Source organism: Chelmon rostratus, chromosome 17 (assembly GCF_017976325.1).
Source record: "Chelmon rostratus isolate fCheRos1 chromosome 17, fCheRos1.pri, whole genome shotgun sequence".
Classification (NCBI taxonomy): domain Eukaryota; kingdom Metazoa; phylum Chordata; class Actinopteri; order Chaetodontiformes; family Chaetodontidae; genus Chelmon; species Chelmon rostratus.
The window spans coordinates 8,230,862-8,247,015 of record NC_055674.1 but is presented as its reverse complement, the minus strand read 5'-3'; the positions used below and the strand labels follow the sequence as shown (position 1 = coordinate 8,247,015).

The following is a 16,154-nucleotide window of genomic DNA, read 5'->3' as shown; positions in this document are numbered from 1 at the left end:
GTCTGTGTGTGTGTGTGTGTGTGTGTGTGTGTGTGTGTGGGCAATTCAACTGGGCACATTTACCACAGGAAGTGCTACACTGAGTCGTATTCAGCTGGTACTGTTGGCTTGAGTAGGTGCAGAACAGTGGAAAGAGCCATGCTGCGCTGCAGAATGCATGGCAGCTGATTGCCGCATATAGTTCTTGTCTATTGCTTTGATCAAGCCTTTTCTTTAGCAAGCCACAGGCAAAATGTGGCACCCTGCTCGTCCCTGATTGAGCCATCTGATATTCAGCCATCCATTCATACCAAATATCCTATAAATAACAATGTATACTTTTGTCTTTATTGTTGTTAAATCAGTGCCACTTTGCAAGTAGAGCATTTTGTGAGGCTAATTCATTACATTGAATTTTAAGAGCCTGGTATGAGTCTCTGATCTGCAACCTTGACTTCTGGTATACAGTTCAAAAGTTGGGAATCTCACAAAAGCTTGATTTGGTACAATCAGATGGCTGAGAGGACTACTCCATATTTTTGAATGGTCTTTCAAACTTTCAGCCTCAGCTTTGCAAAAAAAAGCAGTGTTTTGTGCATGGAGAACAAATTGCTGTACAAAGGTTTAACCAGACTGACAATTGAAAGGGCAGACAGAGACAAAGATTGGTAAAAATAAATTGGAAGCTTGGAGTCAAAATCAGATACAGATTTAAATTTAATAGGAACAGCTTCAGTGTTTCAGTGTCAAGTGCACAATAATGCCTATAACAAGCTTGACTGTAGAGGGCCCAAAGGAAAACCCAAAATATCCCAAAATATTTTGAGCTTGCACCGTTGTGGTTCAATAATGATCTAGGATCACTTGTGATTTTCTGGACTGGAAAACATTCAAAGCTGAAGAGTATTTGGGTTAAAATGGTTACAACGATGTTCTCCCTTGTCATGCAACACTGTGGGAGCATTCACTGAATGGAAGTTTTAATCCTTTAATTATTCTTTTTTGCGGGCCAAACCATGTCAAATATAAATAATACATTTGGTGCCTGAATTACACTGTTTTTAACTTAGTTAAAACAGGCATTTTTAAAGGAAAGGCAAAAAACATCAATATAACAGGTTTCTTGAATGGTAGTGTATTATGAATGCGTCTCCTTGTCGACAGTGTGGGCTGATTAGATGGACTCTACTTGTTACTCTGTAAAGACAATGGATGGACTCACCGCAGGGTATTGTAGGTGTGTTACAGTCAATACAGCCAGGCAGACACACTTACTGCATTGATTTTCTTTCTCACGCTTTCCCACTGGAAGGACAGATTCTCACCTGTTAACAGCTATTGTTATACTTAAGCACTATTGGGTTGAGCCACAGGCAGCGGCACTGTTTGTTTCTTACTTTTGCTTCGTACAATAGTGACCGAGATTCTGTATATTACGTGCATGTCACAGCTCAACTGGGTCTCTCACACAACACTGTGGCAACCACCATTAGAGGGTATTGTAGACATTTCACAGCTCAGTGGAGAGAAGGCGTAGCTCATGCAAGTGGACACAAATACAGAGAAGCACTAACACACACAAACAAATCTATGCGTGCACATGTAAACACACAAATCGAGACATTTGAACACACAAGCTTTTCATGAATGCCCATAAAAACACACATACTGTAGGTCTCGAAGATAAATGCACTAAACATTCTAATAAAAAGTTATTGTCTTTAGGAGATTATAGTGCCTAATCTTGCAAAGCTGTGCTCATGCAAGATGAACATGCAAGGTTATCAACTCTGATGCCATGTCTTCATGCATCACCATGTCATGATTCATATACTGTCAGTTGCTTCCGCGGGACAGAGGTCCTACTTCATTTCTGCTGAATGCTCACTGCTTGAATTATTGAACATATTCAACTCGATAGGATGTGTTCTCTGCACTTTATGCATGCAGGGGTCGATGCATGTGTACTCTATAGTCCCCCTGTGGTCTCAGTAGCTACTATAAAATGTAAAAGCCCGGATGAGTTTCCTTAATCAAAGGCCCACAGGAGCCGTTAATAGATTAAAGACTCCTTGTTGAAAGCACACCACTGTTTGCTTGCCTGAACCCTGGGGTGCAGCCTATTTATGCCATTTAAATAGTTGCCATGGTAATGAGGTCACACTTTGTTTAAGCTGATTTTGATCTTGATATATTTAGAAGGCAGTGGGCCTCCATGTCCATCATCTAATTAATGAATTATGACTCAGAAAAATAGCCAGTATTCTTAGACCCCCGATGACTCCAGCATCTTCTGGAGCTCGGGCGGGGGCTCGGTTTTGTGTGCAGCATCGCTGCCTCAGTCAAAACAGCTCTGCATCATTACGAAGCAGGACTGTGTAATTAACTGAGGTGTAATTTGGTCCTGTATTTCGGCTGTGAATCTGTAGCTGGCTTTGTGTTTGTGCTCAGTGAGAATGTGGCTAGTGTTGTGCTTTCTCCTCCCCAGTATTGTTATCTCACCCAGAGCTTGTCCCTGTGACCTCAGGGCTTTGTAGCGCTATACTGCCATCAATGGGTGTGCTGCCATTTTTGCAGTTGGTGGAGATTTTCACCATTTGAACTGATTAAAAATGCCCTTTATAGAGCACGCCCACAGGCTAAGAGCAGAGTGGATTTTTTTTAGATGTTTATATGATAAAGCACAAGGCTATGTTTGCATGTCTGTGTGGAGGCACCAAAAAGCTGCATGACATGTGCTTGTAGATGTTCCACAGTATTATATCTACAATATTTAGTGCAAATCTGAGTCCAGCATGCGACAAGGCAGCTAAGATCACCAGTGAAAATGTATGAGCTCAGGACAGAAATAGTAAAAGCAGAAAAGACACATGCAGGGTAAAGGAGAAACACATGATATGATGCCATTTTTTCACATTGCCAGAGGGGCCAAGAGAGACAACGGGGAGACTGAGAGAGTGAGAGGAGTTAAAGGCTAAATAAAATTCACAGAGAAGAAGAACAACAGAGAGGTGATGGAGAATTGGAGATAATGACACAGCAGAGTAGCAGCGAAATGAGGCTGGCCAATTATTAGAGTGGAAATTATGAGGAATGGCTGTGAAAATTAATCAAAAAGGATTAAATTAATACAGGTTAAATGGCTGACTTCCTCTCTAGATAATATTTAATGAAAGCTTGTTCTGCCAACAGACTCTCTGATTAGACAGATGATTGGCAGAGCCTGGGATTCTTTGAGGTATGGCAGATTGTCCTCATCACACTTATTATTCCCGTCCTTTATTTGGGCCATCACTTTACAAAAGATGGCATCTGACCCGCACTCTGTGAGGCGCATTTTAAATTTGGAAAAATTCAGGGGTGCTCCACTGAACACAACTAAAGCAAATCCATAAGTTATTTCCAATGGTCTCTGATTAAAAGGTGCGTTTAAATAGAAGAAAAGGGATGCAAAGGTGAAAACCTATGAAAGAAGACATGAAGTGAGAGTTTCTCTCTGGCTTCAGGTGCAGCATGCATATGGTAGAAACTAAAAAGAGAATACTTGTGCACTCTCATATTACAAAATAAGAATGCAAGCTAAAGAACAAAGAGAATAAAGAGAGCTAAGAGACTAAATGCAGAATTATCCATGAGATCTTTCTTTCTGTCTAATCTAAATCTTGCTCTATTTTAATCTTTATGTACATGACCGCAGTCCCCATAGTAACTAGCTGAGACTGCTTTATGTCTGCTGACTATTGATAATTATTATATCAGAATCTTTGTTCATTTAATTACCACAACAAGACAGTTTGGGTTATTCTAAAATCGGAAAATATTCATTCTGTGATTATTAGAAAGCAAAACATGAAAACAATGACACACACACACACACACACACACAAACACATTGTAAGGGGCCAATTTGAGTTTTATCTGATGATATTTTTGAAAAATGAGGACATTCTGGCTCGTCCGTTGTTATCAAACAGCTATTAGGGCTCTGTAAGGATGGAGAATTGGTTTTAGGTTAAGAAAAGGTCAGACTACATCCTGCTGTGGTTTGTGGTGAGCACAGGTAAAAAAAAAAAATCTAAAACTCGTCTAATGACAAGACATCTTATTAAAGAGATAAAAAATAGAACGTTTAACAGACCCAGTCAGGTGTGGTCAGTGTAAGGTTAAGTGATGGGGGATAGGTGCACAGTGACAGAGCAAAGAGGATCAGGAGGGGCTCCCCAAGGGCGCTCCCCAGGTTCCAGAGACTCAGATCACCAGGCAGAAAATGGCCCTTCACTGGCTCTGTATAAACAGGTAAAAATAAAATTAAAACATAAAACATACAGTATATTACTTTTTATTTTGTACTAAAATCTATTTTTAAAAATGTTTCAGACAGGACATTTCAGATTGGGATTCAGTTAATAAATGAAAGTAAAATGTAAATATGTTGTATTATTAAAACTTTAAAATCATGAAAGGGTTGTCATTAATCATTAAGGTGAGGGGTAAGACATGCAGTGCGGATGACAGAAGTAGTCTGGTAGGGGCAAGGTAATGCACTATATCAAAGAGGGTAGAGAGTGTGTGTGTTTGTGTGTGTGTGTGTGTGTGTGTGTGTGTGTGTGTGTGTGTGTGTGCGTGTGTTTGTTTGCTGTCTTTGCATTTAGGCACATATTTGGCAGGCAAACTGGAGCCATTGGAAGAAAACGAGAAAATAATCTGTATACAGGAGGTTGGCAAAACACAGATACAAGAGTAAAGGACGTCGATATCCAAGTTTAAATCTTTGCTGCCACCCTGTGAATATGACAATTACTGCATTCTCTTTAGACGGTGCATTAAAGGAAATACAGTATATTGCCAGGCACATTACTTAGTCATAGTTTTCCAAACCCACACAAAACTTGCGAGAAAAAAACACATGCAATAAAATGCTGCTTTTAAATATATAATTTCCTTCTGAATACATTACAGTATATTGATTGATTAGATATGCTTACTTCAGTGGTAGAACTAAATCAGCTGTTTGGTAAATACTGAATCGCATGTCAAATGTAATAAGTTGAGATATGTGATTTGATACTTGGCACCAGTCTGTTCCCAGCATGCCCCTGGACCCTTGGCACACTAAGAAACCAGCAGTGTGTTTGTGCTGGTTATTACTTGGCATTGAACCTTTTTTGGCTGCTGTTGGAGATGGAACAGTGTGATTCTAAACTGTGCTGCCACCTCTCCTCTTACATCTCCTTGACACATTCTCATAAAGTGACAACTACCTGTCACCAGGTTCAGTTTTGCATAACACCGTCGACAGGCGCTGGCTAACTCCCTGGCTGCGTGTTGGCTGCTTTTCCACTGGTGACCACACGGGGGCAGTCTTGCTGCAAAAATAGAGGCACCAACATAGCGAGCCTGTCGTGGGAGCCAGCAGGTGAGCTGAGGAGGGCTGACATTTTTTGGATGGGGCTCAGAAAGCTGTCTCTTCTCATATCACTTCACAGTACACCCTGCACAGAGGAGCCCGTATCACTCACCCAATGTGAGTGGGTGGGGAGGGGAGCCCATCAATGGCTGACAAAATGAATAAGTCAGCAGACCAGGAACCAGGCAAGAAATGGAGATGACCTGGCCGTTTTGTCTGAGCTGGCCATTCTGTCATCATTATGCATGGCTGTTTAGGACCCAGCGTGACACTGCCAGTGGCCCAGTACCTTGCCGGAAATTATTGCAAGGAGAGGCTTCAAGCTTCAAGAACAAATTTTAGACACCCTCCAGATATGAGTGGCAAATACAGACAGCTATGATTTGGAGCAAAAATACACACCCCACATCCAAAGGGTCGATCTAAACTTCAGAACACGTCTGGAGTCTATCCTGAAATAAACTCAAATCAGGCTTGAGGCATAGTCCCCAAGGTGCAATGTCACCAAATTTGCAGCGAAGCGATTGCTGTGATATCTGACGCTACCTTACCCGCTATGATTGTGCTGAAAGCTAAAGCCAGATTATAGCAATACAACAATGGTAAAAAAATATATATATAGCACTTGAAAAATAACCTCTAATCCCCCTTATTCGGGGGAAGCAAGCTATACCAGCCAGGTATGGACAAATCCGACCTGGATTTATCAGCTTTACATTCAAAATGTATTGATAGCTTTAACCTACAACAAACCATGATTCCATCATTTTCATTTTACATTTACAGTCTTCATCCAAATTTGCAATCATGCTACTTTTTTGAGTATCAGCAACATTTTACACACTAGTGTCAAGAAGACATTGTAACTGACTATGTTGATGTGGTTTTGCCTCAGGCAGAGTGGAGTTGGTAAGATACTCTGAAAGTGCAAACTACAGCCTGATTTAGGATATGTCATGAAGCAGAATGATGGATAAGCTGTCAAAGCAGCCATGGGCTGGAGCACCTGGATTCTCTCCCACCTTAATGCCTCACTAAACCATCTGCCCATGTCTTCCCTCATGAGCCTCTGGCCAACCTTACATCTACCCACCCACCCCTGTATAGCCTCCATCCAGTACAGACAGTGTGATGAGTCTGTAGGACAGTCTACTGTGCCTAGGATGCCCTGGGCACACACATGTCACATAACAGAGGCACAGATCAACCCTCTGAAATCAGTCTCTCTGATCTCCACACATCACAAATGTGTGTGCACACACACACGCCAAGATGTGAGTCATAAAAGAACAGCCAAATGTCAGAGAAAGAGAGGAAAGGAAAAGAATGGATACATGCATGCAAAACAGGGCTGGCAAGGAGAGAGCAGAGGCTGATAGGGAGGGGATGAGACAGAGAGGCAGCCAATGCGCAGCTCTGCATCTTGAGGAAGAGAGGGTAAGGGAGAGGGAGGGAGGGAGAGAGAGAAAGGGAGAGACTAGGGGAGAGTGTGGAAGTGAGAGAGAGAGGGAAAAGGAGTGAGAGAGAGGGAGGGGGTGAGGCTGAGGCAGTCACTTTGAGAGGGAAGATTCCAGCGTGATGCTGCTGGATGTGAGCTGCTCTCTTCTAACCGGTCTCTGGCTGTCCCTTTGACTGAGCCAGTGGTGTGTGAGTCTGGTAACTGTGCTTTGCGAGCTCTGGGGGCTCTGCTGCTGCTCAGGCTTTGGCAGAAGCTGACTGGCTGGTTCCCTGCCTAGGCTGTCTGGAGCAGAGAGGGGTTGACCGGAACCGAGGTCCAGGGCAGGGCAGGGCTGGCTGTAGGGCCGTTTGGGCCGGGGCCCCACAGGAAGCAAACATGAGCGTTCCCATGTTAAAGATCGGGGCAGTGCTCAGCACCATGGCCATGGTGACCAACTGGATGTCTCAGACTCTGCCCTCTCTGGTGGGACTCAACGGGACCACCATCTCCAGAGGGGGCACCTCGGAGCGGATTGTCAGCGTGCGTATGACTTTCTTTGCTTTTCTGTGACTGTGTGTGAGCACTGTACTTGTTCATGCATGCTCTTGTCGTGAATGCAAGAAAGGGAGAGAAAACGACAGATTTAAAAGAGTGACACAGCAGAAGACAGAGCGACATAGTGAAGAATTTCAAAGATACCAGAATCTGAGTTAGCGTGTGTTTATACGATTAACTACAGAAACAGTTGAGTGGTTTCAGAGGGGGGTGTCCAGATGGGAGCTGGACTTTGAGAGCCTGTCTCAAGGGCTATGTTGTATTAATAAGAGAGAGATGATGGAGGTAGACATGCATGTGAGAGCAATTTTTCAACCAAACATGAATGATGCACATGTTTATGTGTGAGTCACATTAAGTATAATGATGCTGAACTGTGGGCTCTTGACTGTGAGTGATGGTGAGAGGCGGAGGATGCAGCGTGGACGGCCGGGGTAAATCATATGTTTTTGCCGGGGTGACAGGAGGTAGAGAGCTCTTCTGAGTGATGTTCAGGCTGATCCCATCTGTCAGTCACCTCCAGGCTGGAAAGGATGGTGCTCAGATTCAGAGGTGATGGGGAAGACAGAGAGGTTGAGACAATGTTACAGTTTTGAGTACGTCTTCTTTCTCCTTCGCGCTAAATCATCTCGGTCCTCCTCTCCCTGGCTTCATGCAGGGAGGTCATACAGTACATATAGAAAGGGCAGCGGAGGTGTTTTGCAACTAAAAACGCTGTTTTGGTTAATTTTTTTGTCATAATTTACAATTTAAATTTAGGTTTAAAGAGAAGCATTTGTTCTGTTTAATGCACACATGGAGAAATAAGAAAGTTATACGTCTCTTAGCCTACTAATGGTTGGTAAGAGACAATGAGAACTATCATGCAGGCGAATGAATTAGACATTTTCTGGTTCATCAGCGGTTAATAATTGCCTTTGCCTCTATCCTGAGTGTGTTTTTATTGCACCTTACCCATTAAGCAAATGCCTTGGTTAGTTGAAAATGATTGAATGAAATTGAACGTCCCAAGAGATCTGCGACCATCTGGATATGTGTGTGTGCGTGTGCGCCTGCATGTGTATGTGTGTATGTTTGTGTGCTTAAATATGTACTCTGAGTATGTTTAGGCGTTCTTGTCTCGGGGGTGAAGGTCCATCTGTTTGAGGAAGGGTTTTATAATTTATAACAGTTCATTAAAACATCAATTTCCCTCTTTATGTCTCCTTAACGCTGCAGTGAGCTGGCAGGTTGAAATGTTTTCTTTGGACAAATAACATGCACATGGTAACATTGGGAAAATGGCATGCACCTAGCAAAACCATTTTTTTTTCCTTTTTCATCTTTCCTATAGCATTAATGTTCCTCAGTATGTAATATTGAGGACAGGATTAAAGTAAAATCACAATCTAATCTCTGTAGCAGTGCCAGAGTGTAAGGCATGTTTGAATTATTTACAGTACTTAATTCTATAATCCTATCAACACCCACCTTTCTGTGGGGAGTACGGTCTGGATATGCCAGCCATTTATTTTCTGTATCTGCTTCTCCTGCTGAGGGTCAAGGGGAATCAAAAAAATGTAGCCAGTCTTTTTTTTTTTTTTTTTTTTTTTCAGTAAACTCATTCAAATCAAGACTCATGACTGGAAGCCTTTTCATTTGCATTTCAAAAGACTAGATACAATAGAATATTATACATAGTTATGAGTGGATATTTTCTTTCAGGCAACCTTCATTCACAACCAGTGGAGGAAGAAATGCTGCTATTGAAGTTCATTTCATCAAAGTTTCATCAAAACTGATGAGCCAGTTTGATGGTGCCAGGAATTATTACAGTATAACAGTCTGTTGTGATGGGAAATGTCCTCGCTTTGAGACAGAAATAATCTCCCCTCATAAACAATGGCAGCGAATAAAACTTTAATGTAAAACCTCGCCTCCAAGTCCCATCACTATTGATGAGACATTTGCCTGTGATGATCTTGGAAGCAGTCATGACTCACACAATGTTTAGAGCTCTAATCAAAGACCATCTAGCTTCAGTCTTGTGACACTGCAGTGCTAGTGTGCCACTGGCCATTGCATGGCTGCTCCCCACCCTGGCACCCATGCATGCCGCGTCCCATATTCTCCCAGCTCAGAGCGGTTTTCAAAGTCTGCTTCACTTGCTTTCTGTGCCCGTCTTCTAACCAGCTGATCCAAGAATACAGCTGACTGAGTTTGTATGGGCCTTTCTGTGATGGCACGTAGCACAACACTGCCTGGATGCTTGTACACATCTGGATAGTGCAAAACCATGTTCCTTAATGAGCGGAAGAGACCCTGGAACTCTTACACTTACATGGAACTGGTGTGGCTACAGTATGGTCAAGCCGAGATAAACTGTAGACTTGCCAGGCTGTACACATACAAAATCTTTCATGTAATTGTGGAATAAGAAATGTATCACTAATCTGTAAACAGATTTGTAAACACTTTTCAAGAACAGTGCTTATAAAGTGCTGTGTGTTAAAGTACAGGAGCAAGAAAATAAATGGTGTGAACGATAAAGGTAAATGTGGCATTGATTTTGTAGTTAGTTATTTGGTTGTACTCAGGCAGATATAAAGGCTTGGATACATTGCCACATTCAGCAGCATTAGCAGTAAACCTGTTTAAAACTGGTTTAGGTTTTATGTGTAGATGCTTTGTCCCCTGTAGTCTTTCATCATGGATGGTGGCAGTGCTAAAAGCCCTTTGGTGACCTCAGGGGCTGTGAAGTAACATATAATTTCAAAAGCTCTGTAATACATTCTATATAAGTGCTTTATCATTCAGTGCCTTGGTTATAATTAAAAAAAAATTAAAGACAAGCTCTAAAATGGATAGGAAAGTAATCTCATTTAATCAGCTCAGGTGAAAAATGAAGCATATGATACCTGCCTGTTGAAAAAGTTGGCACACTGTGTACAATGTAAATAAAAACACAATCATTTCCAACAGTTCAATTAAAAATGATTGGCAATGATTACATTCTGTTTAATTTATATTTTACACAGCTTCCCAACGTTTTTGGAATTGAGGTTGCAGTTAAACACATTTCACACAGTTTCACACCACTAAGTAGTCCAAGCAGCATTAGAGGGGTGTGAATAATCTTCTCAGTGTGAAAGGGCGATAGGCAGAGTCAGATTTCACTAACACTACTTAAGTGGGGAACACCTAAAATCTTGGATACAGGTTTAATAGCAAAAGAAATGTCACCATGGCACTGCTTTTACAACACGTTAATCACCATAAAATAACAACTTCAATTTTAGCCCACATTTAGGAGGAGGAGCTATTGATGTGTAATATATATCTTTATTTAATGTAGTATAGTCAGCTTGAAAAAATTGAGAATGAGACATTATGTCGTGTGTCATCAGCATAGAAGAAAAAAGAGCCAGAATGGACAGAGTTTGGATGGAAAAACCTGATAAGGTGTTTTATTACACCCTGTCAGATATCTCACTATGATAATAACCCTCCTGTCTGCTGGAGGAACTGCGGATATCAAAACCCAAACTACTACCATATTTTCTGGAACTGCTCCATCATCAGAGACTATTGGAGAAAGATACACAATGTTCTAGAGGACATTTTAAAACGTGAAATTCCCCAAGAAATAAAGACTATATATTTTGAATATGTACCTCCAGAATGGTTGAAAAGAGATAAATATTTAATGACTATGCCGCTGATGGCTGGTAAAAAAGAATCTTAGCAGGAAATAGTTATCATGGGAGAGTCCAACGTTAAATGCATGGATGGAAATTACATGAAGGAAAAATAGCCGCATCTGTCAATCATAAACATAATCCATTTACAGCATAACGGGAAACATGGACTGACTTTGTCATGCCCTGTAGGCCTGATTTTATTTTTATAAATAATAATTTTGTTGCAGAGAAAAGATCACTCCCCTCCTGCTCATGCATCTTTTTCATCATCTGTTTAGCTTTTGTTTCTTTTTTTATATGAATGTACTTTAGCCAAGAAATATTTTGAGATTTGTGACAAATATGAATCCATGGCAAATACATTCCGGTTGAATTCTGAAATATCTGATTGATGCTGAATATGCTGAATAAAGATAAGAAAAGAGTGATCATACTTGCAAACAAGGGTCCCAGTGGTATGATTTATAATAGAAACAAGACAGATCCAAGAACTGAGCTTTGGTTTAATCTGAAATTTAAAGTCCATTAAGATAGATAATCCCTGGGCTACAGTAATAACAACAGATAAACCACTGAAGCAGGACCTGCCCTCTGTGTAATTCTCTCAGTCTGGATAGCACAGTCAATGATTACTGACACAGTGCAGTTTATTTTCTTTAATAAATGCATTTTCTGTGTATTTGTACCGGTATGCGTATGAGATAATAAATAAATAAATCATAAACCTTTACATGCTGTTGTATATCCATAATACTGCATGGAAAGACAGAGCAGTACTGTGTGTGTGTGTGTGTGTGTGTGTGTGTGTGTGTGTAAGTGCGGTTGCGTGTGCGTGCGGTGACTCTCCCTTTGATATCTAAAATAAGAAAGCTGTGAGGCAGAAGAGTGAAGAAAATATTCCCACCATCAAAAGGGAGCATGGAACAACAAATGGCAGCATACAAAGAGCCGGAGCTCAGAGTCTGATTGGGGTCACCCAGCGTCTGTCTGTCGGTCTGTGCAACTGTAAACTTTATCACATCCACTGTGCAATCCAATAAAGCAGATTGTAAAGATCGATTCTTGGCTATGGATTAAAGATTAAACACTGCTGCAGATTTTTATTTGAGCGCTTCGCTTTTATGTTCATCGTACTGCCTTCAACCAAAATTTATTTGAGTTCAGACCCTGACAGGTGTCCTCTACTGCCTGCTCAATGTGAAGCTGTGAGAGCCAGAATCTCAGTGAACGCCAGTTTTGTAACATAATGTTGAATAGTTTTGATTCATTCATTAATGATGTGATAGTCTGTGTACAAAGCAGTATCGATCCCAGACTATGTCGGGCAAGTAATCAGGTTTTTGACATGGCTCATTTGCCATTATGAGAATGCAATTTCCAACCAACTGAACTTAAGCCTGAATCATTGCTTTGCCTTTCAAAAGCAATTTGATGATCTCACAATTCACACACTTCTGCAATCCATATTTTCCTCCAATGAAGCACTGACTGTGTTCTCACAGTTTACGCAGTGTTTTCTCACACCAGCTACCCTGCCACTCTCATCTCCCTCCTCTGTTTAACACCAGCCATGATGGAGCTGTCTTGTACCCGTCTAACAGCAGAGCAGATGCCAAATGTGTTTCACCGGGGCACCTGGCATGATGCTAGCAGCCTGCTCCAAAAAGTATAAAAGTTGTAGCTGCTTGCTTGTTAGTGCTGAGCATTGTTGAGTGTTACTTTCTCTCGCCTCTCCAAGAATCCCCCTTTAAATAAACCAAGCCCCACACCTCAAAAAACGCTCGACACATCTGCCCACCCCACCTGTCAGTCAAGTGTGATCCGGATTGGAGCGAGTGAGCTGCAGATGGAAAGTGAGCAGGACACCACACAGGAGGGGTGGCAGTCATGGGAGTGATGGAGTGGGAGAGAGTGAGATGCAGCAGGGAGGAGAGAGGAGGCAGCAGGGAGAGGGGCATGATGAGTTTATGAGTCATATTATTGACTGGCAACCATGCTGCGCTGATTGTGGTAATCGGTTTTCCTTGGGAGCAGGAGACACCAGGGACTTCACCAGGAGCCTTCATTGAGTTTTATTTTAAAGGCCAGCAGCTGGCCTGTGCATTGAGTATTGACTGATTGTTCATTAGAAGAGTGGGGGCGTGTGTTTGCATGTTTATTTCTGTGCGGTCAATCACGGCAATACCCAGCAAATTTGAAAAATGTGATCTGATTGAGATCTGGCCATGGTTGTGATAGAAGAAGTGAGCTCTGTGTAGCAGGGGCAGATGTTTCTACTTTGCTGAAATATCATTTGGCAGAGAGAGAGAGAGGGAGAGAGAGAAGAAAGTGAAGCAGAAGAACTTGGATAAACAAAGTGGGCACTGCAGGACGGAAACGGAAGAATAGGATAGATTATATCGATACTACGTCTTTGTTATCCTTACTCTCAGAATATCTCACCCTAACGCCTCCTACATTCCCGAAATGCTTCTTTCTTCTCCATATACAATTTTATCTCTGCTCTCCTGCTCTTACACTTCTTTGTGGCGTTACAGGTTCTCAGATGTGATCCCGCATCCCAGGACTTGGGCCTGCTTCTGTCTGTTTGCCCCTTCTGCTTCCTGCTTTTGAAAGTTATAATAGACTTCCCGTCATGCTCATAAAGTAGGGAGCTGTAGATTTATGATCTCATTTAGCTCTGGTGATACAGCAGCCAGCTCCAGGGTCGGTCTAATGAAACGCCAGAGGAAGTCCATCCCGCAGCTCTCGACAGTGACACCACCAGCTCAAATGTCTAATTGGATAATCCCTCTGAACTTTGTTAATCATTAACAACACGAGGGTTCTGAGCCTATCTGCGCTCAGGTAATGGCACAAGTTGGTTACCACTAAACTACACTTACTGTTTGCGGGGTTCAGGAGAATTTTGGAATAGCATTTCTATTTTTTAGCTTAGTAATGACCACACCTTCTCATTTCATCTCCTCTTCCACTCTCTCAGCAGGGCTTTAACTGAGGTTGTCATTCAGCCTTGTGACTGGGCAGCATTTGAACTAAGCTAGAGGAAATTGGAGCCATCTCTCTCTCCCCTGTCAGCCTTTCTCAAACCACAACTCTTCCTTTTCTGCTTATAGGTGTATCAGTAACCCCCACTTTAATTTGCTTTCTATTGGGAAGATGGGAGGTTGTGGTTAGAAGATGTGCCAACAGTGGATAGTGGGGCTTCACAGGCCCAGGCTGTCAGATGTGATGTCATAGGAACAGAGGGAACCCTGGTGGTGCAAAAGGGGCAAGCCAGAAATCTTATTTAGTAATTTTCACTTTAGCGAGCAAGCCCAATTGATTTCTCATCTCTCTTGCCCTCTGTGGTTTCCTGTTGTTTTCATTGCTGCTGTCTTCCTCCTTAATGGGCTTTTGCATGGCAGCCATGACTGTGACAGCTTCAAATCTGGCACTTACATATTCTATTTCATCCCTCACATCTAATGGATGAATTTCTGGGACAGTGAACTGAACGCCTCCTCTCTCCTGAAACCACCGCCTGTGTCTGGGAGGAGAGGATTATCCCCCAGACCTGAAGTGCTCCCAGCTAGTCACAACTGATAGCATGATGATGATGCACCGGTTACGTTATCATCACTATTGAAACCTTAATACCCTGACGCCTGACCTGCCTACAGTATGCAAGTGTTATTCAGTCATTTCACTCTGCATACGCTGAATATAATTATGTATAGCATTAGGAAGTTGTTTTTCCCACACTAATGGGATATCTGATAGGCTGCATGGTCTGAGCATGATGTTAAATGAACCAATGTCAATAAGACCACTCTTTGCTGCAGAGAGCAGACTTATATTTACATAAATAAGCCAACGTTTCAAAACATATTCACGTTTACTACTTGCACCCACAGAGATCAGTTGCTTATAGGTGCTGATTTATAGATCTCTTCACAACAGCTCAGGAAAAAAAGCATATAGGAACAAAACACATTTGCATTTAAGAATTACCTCTTCCTGCCTGCTCTCTAAGCTGCCACTGTGATGAGAATGGGGAAGTTAGCGCAGAATGGATAGGTGGGTGGTAATGAAATTGGAACTGATTCAAATAAGCTCTTAATTTCAGCCCAGCATTTATGAAACATTAATGAAGAGGGGAGAAGATCTGTTGCTGTGAAAACTCCCTGGTTTGAGTTGAGAGTACATGAGGAGCGCAGCATGAGCTTAAACATGTTGGATAATGAAAAAGGTATTATGATAATGGAGTTGACATGCCTCCAATATTTGTTGAATTTTGAACTTTATCACTGCCCACAATGTAACATATCGTGAAAAAGTCGGTGTGACACCAATTGGAACTTATTTTCAGGCAGACAGCAGTATGAAATATTAATGCATACTTCTGCATCTATTTGCAAGAATCTTTCTTAACCAAAAGTGAATATCTGGTGCAGAGCCACAACCCCCACACGTGAGGATATACGGTAATTTTATTGAATGCAGGAGGCTGCACATAGCCTCAGAGTGAGTACCTTAAGTGGATTCTGCTGTTTGAGGAAAGCTAGCCTCCACCTGTTAACACCGCAGGATATCAGCTGTAATGAGAAGCCGGCGTGCCATGCTGTGGCCTCACGATCCATGGTATCGTAGCAGCCATTGGATATGGATGATATGCATCATACAGTCCTACAGCAATCAAGCCTTACAGCTGCAGGAATTGCCAAACAAACCCTCCTGGGGGTAGCTCAGTCGTTAAACTGAAGTAAGTGCATGATCAAAATCAGTGGGTTTGTACTGTATGTGCTGTTTTTGCATGTGCATATATACGCAGGCATGAAATAGTTAAGCACAAGAGCACTCACACACTCATTCACACGTTATATATCAGCAGTCCTGACAGTGAGTGAGATGCGGACAGAGGACAGAGAAAAAGAATCCCCCACCCACCCACCTACCCACCCACTGGCAACGGCTGAATGAAATAGACAGTCATATGCGGCTGAAAGAAATTGGAGGAGGTTCTGCAGTGGAGACAGCCTCTTTTGTCTTGCTTTAACTCCAACTCTGGCCTCTGTAGACCTCTGCCGTCCCTCCACCTAACAGCCTTCTGATG

At 42.2% G+C, this 16,154-nt stretch overlaps 1 protein-coding gene across 2 annotated transcripts in view; it reads left to right on the top strand.

Moving 5' to 3' along the window:
• Nucleotides 1-16,154, top strand: part of olfm2a (olfactomedin 2a) — a 42,604-nt gene that overhangs the window by 13,683 nt on the left and 12,767 nt on the right. Inside the window, exon 1 of one of the 2 annotated variants that reach the window (XM_041957101.1) lies at nucleotides 7,221-7,364. The exons of the other annotated variant lie outside the window; for it this stretch is intronic. Within the exon in view, the coding sequence (XP_041813035.1) occupies nucleotides 7,221-7,364 (144 nt within the window). Of the gene's footprint in view, nucleotides 1-7,220; nucleotides 7,365-16,154 lie in introns of those variants that run through there. 2 annotated transcript variants of the gene reach the window in all.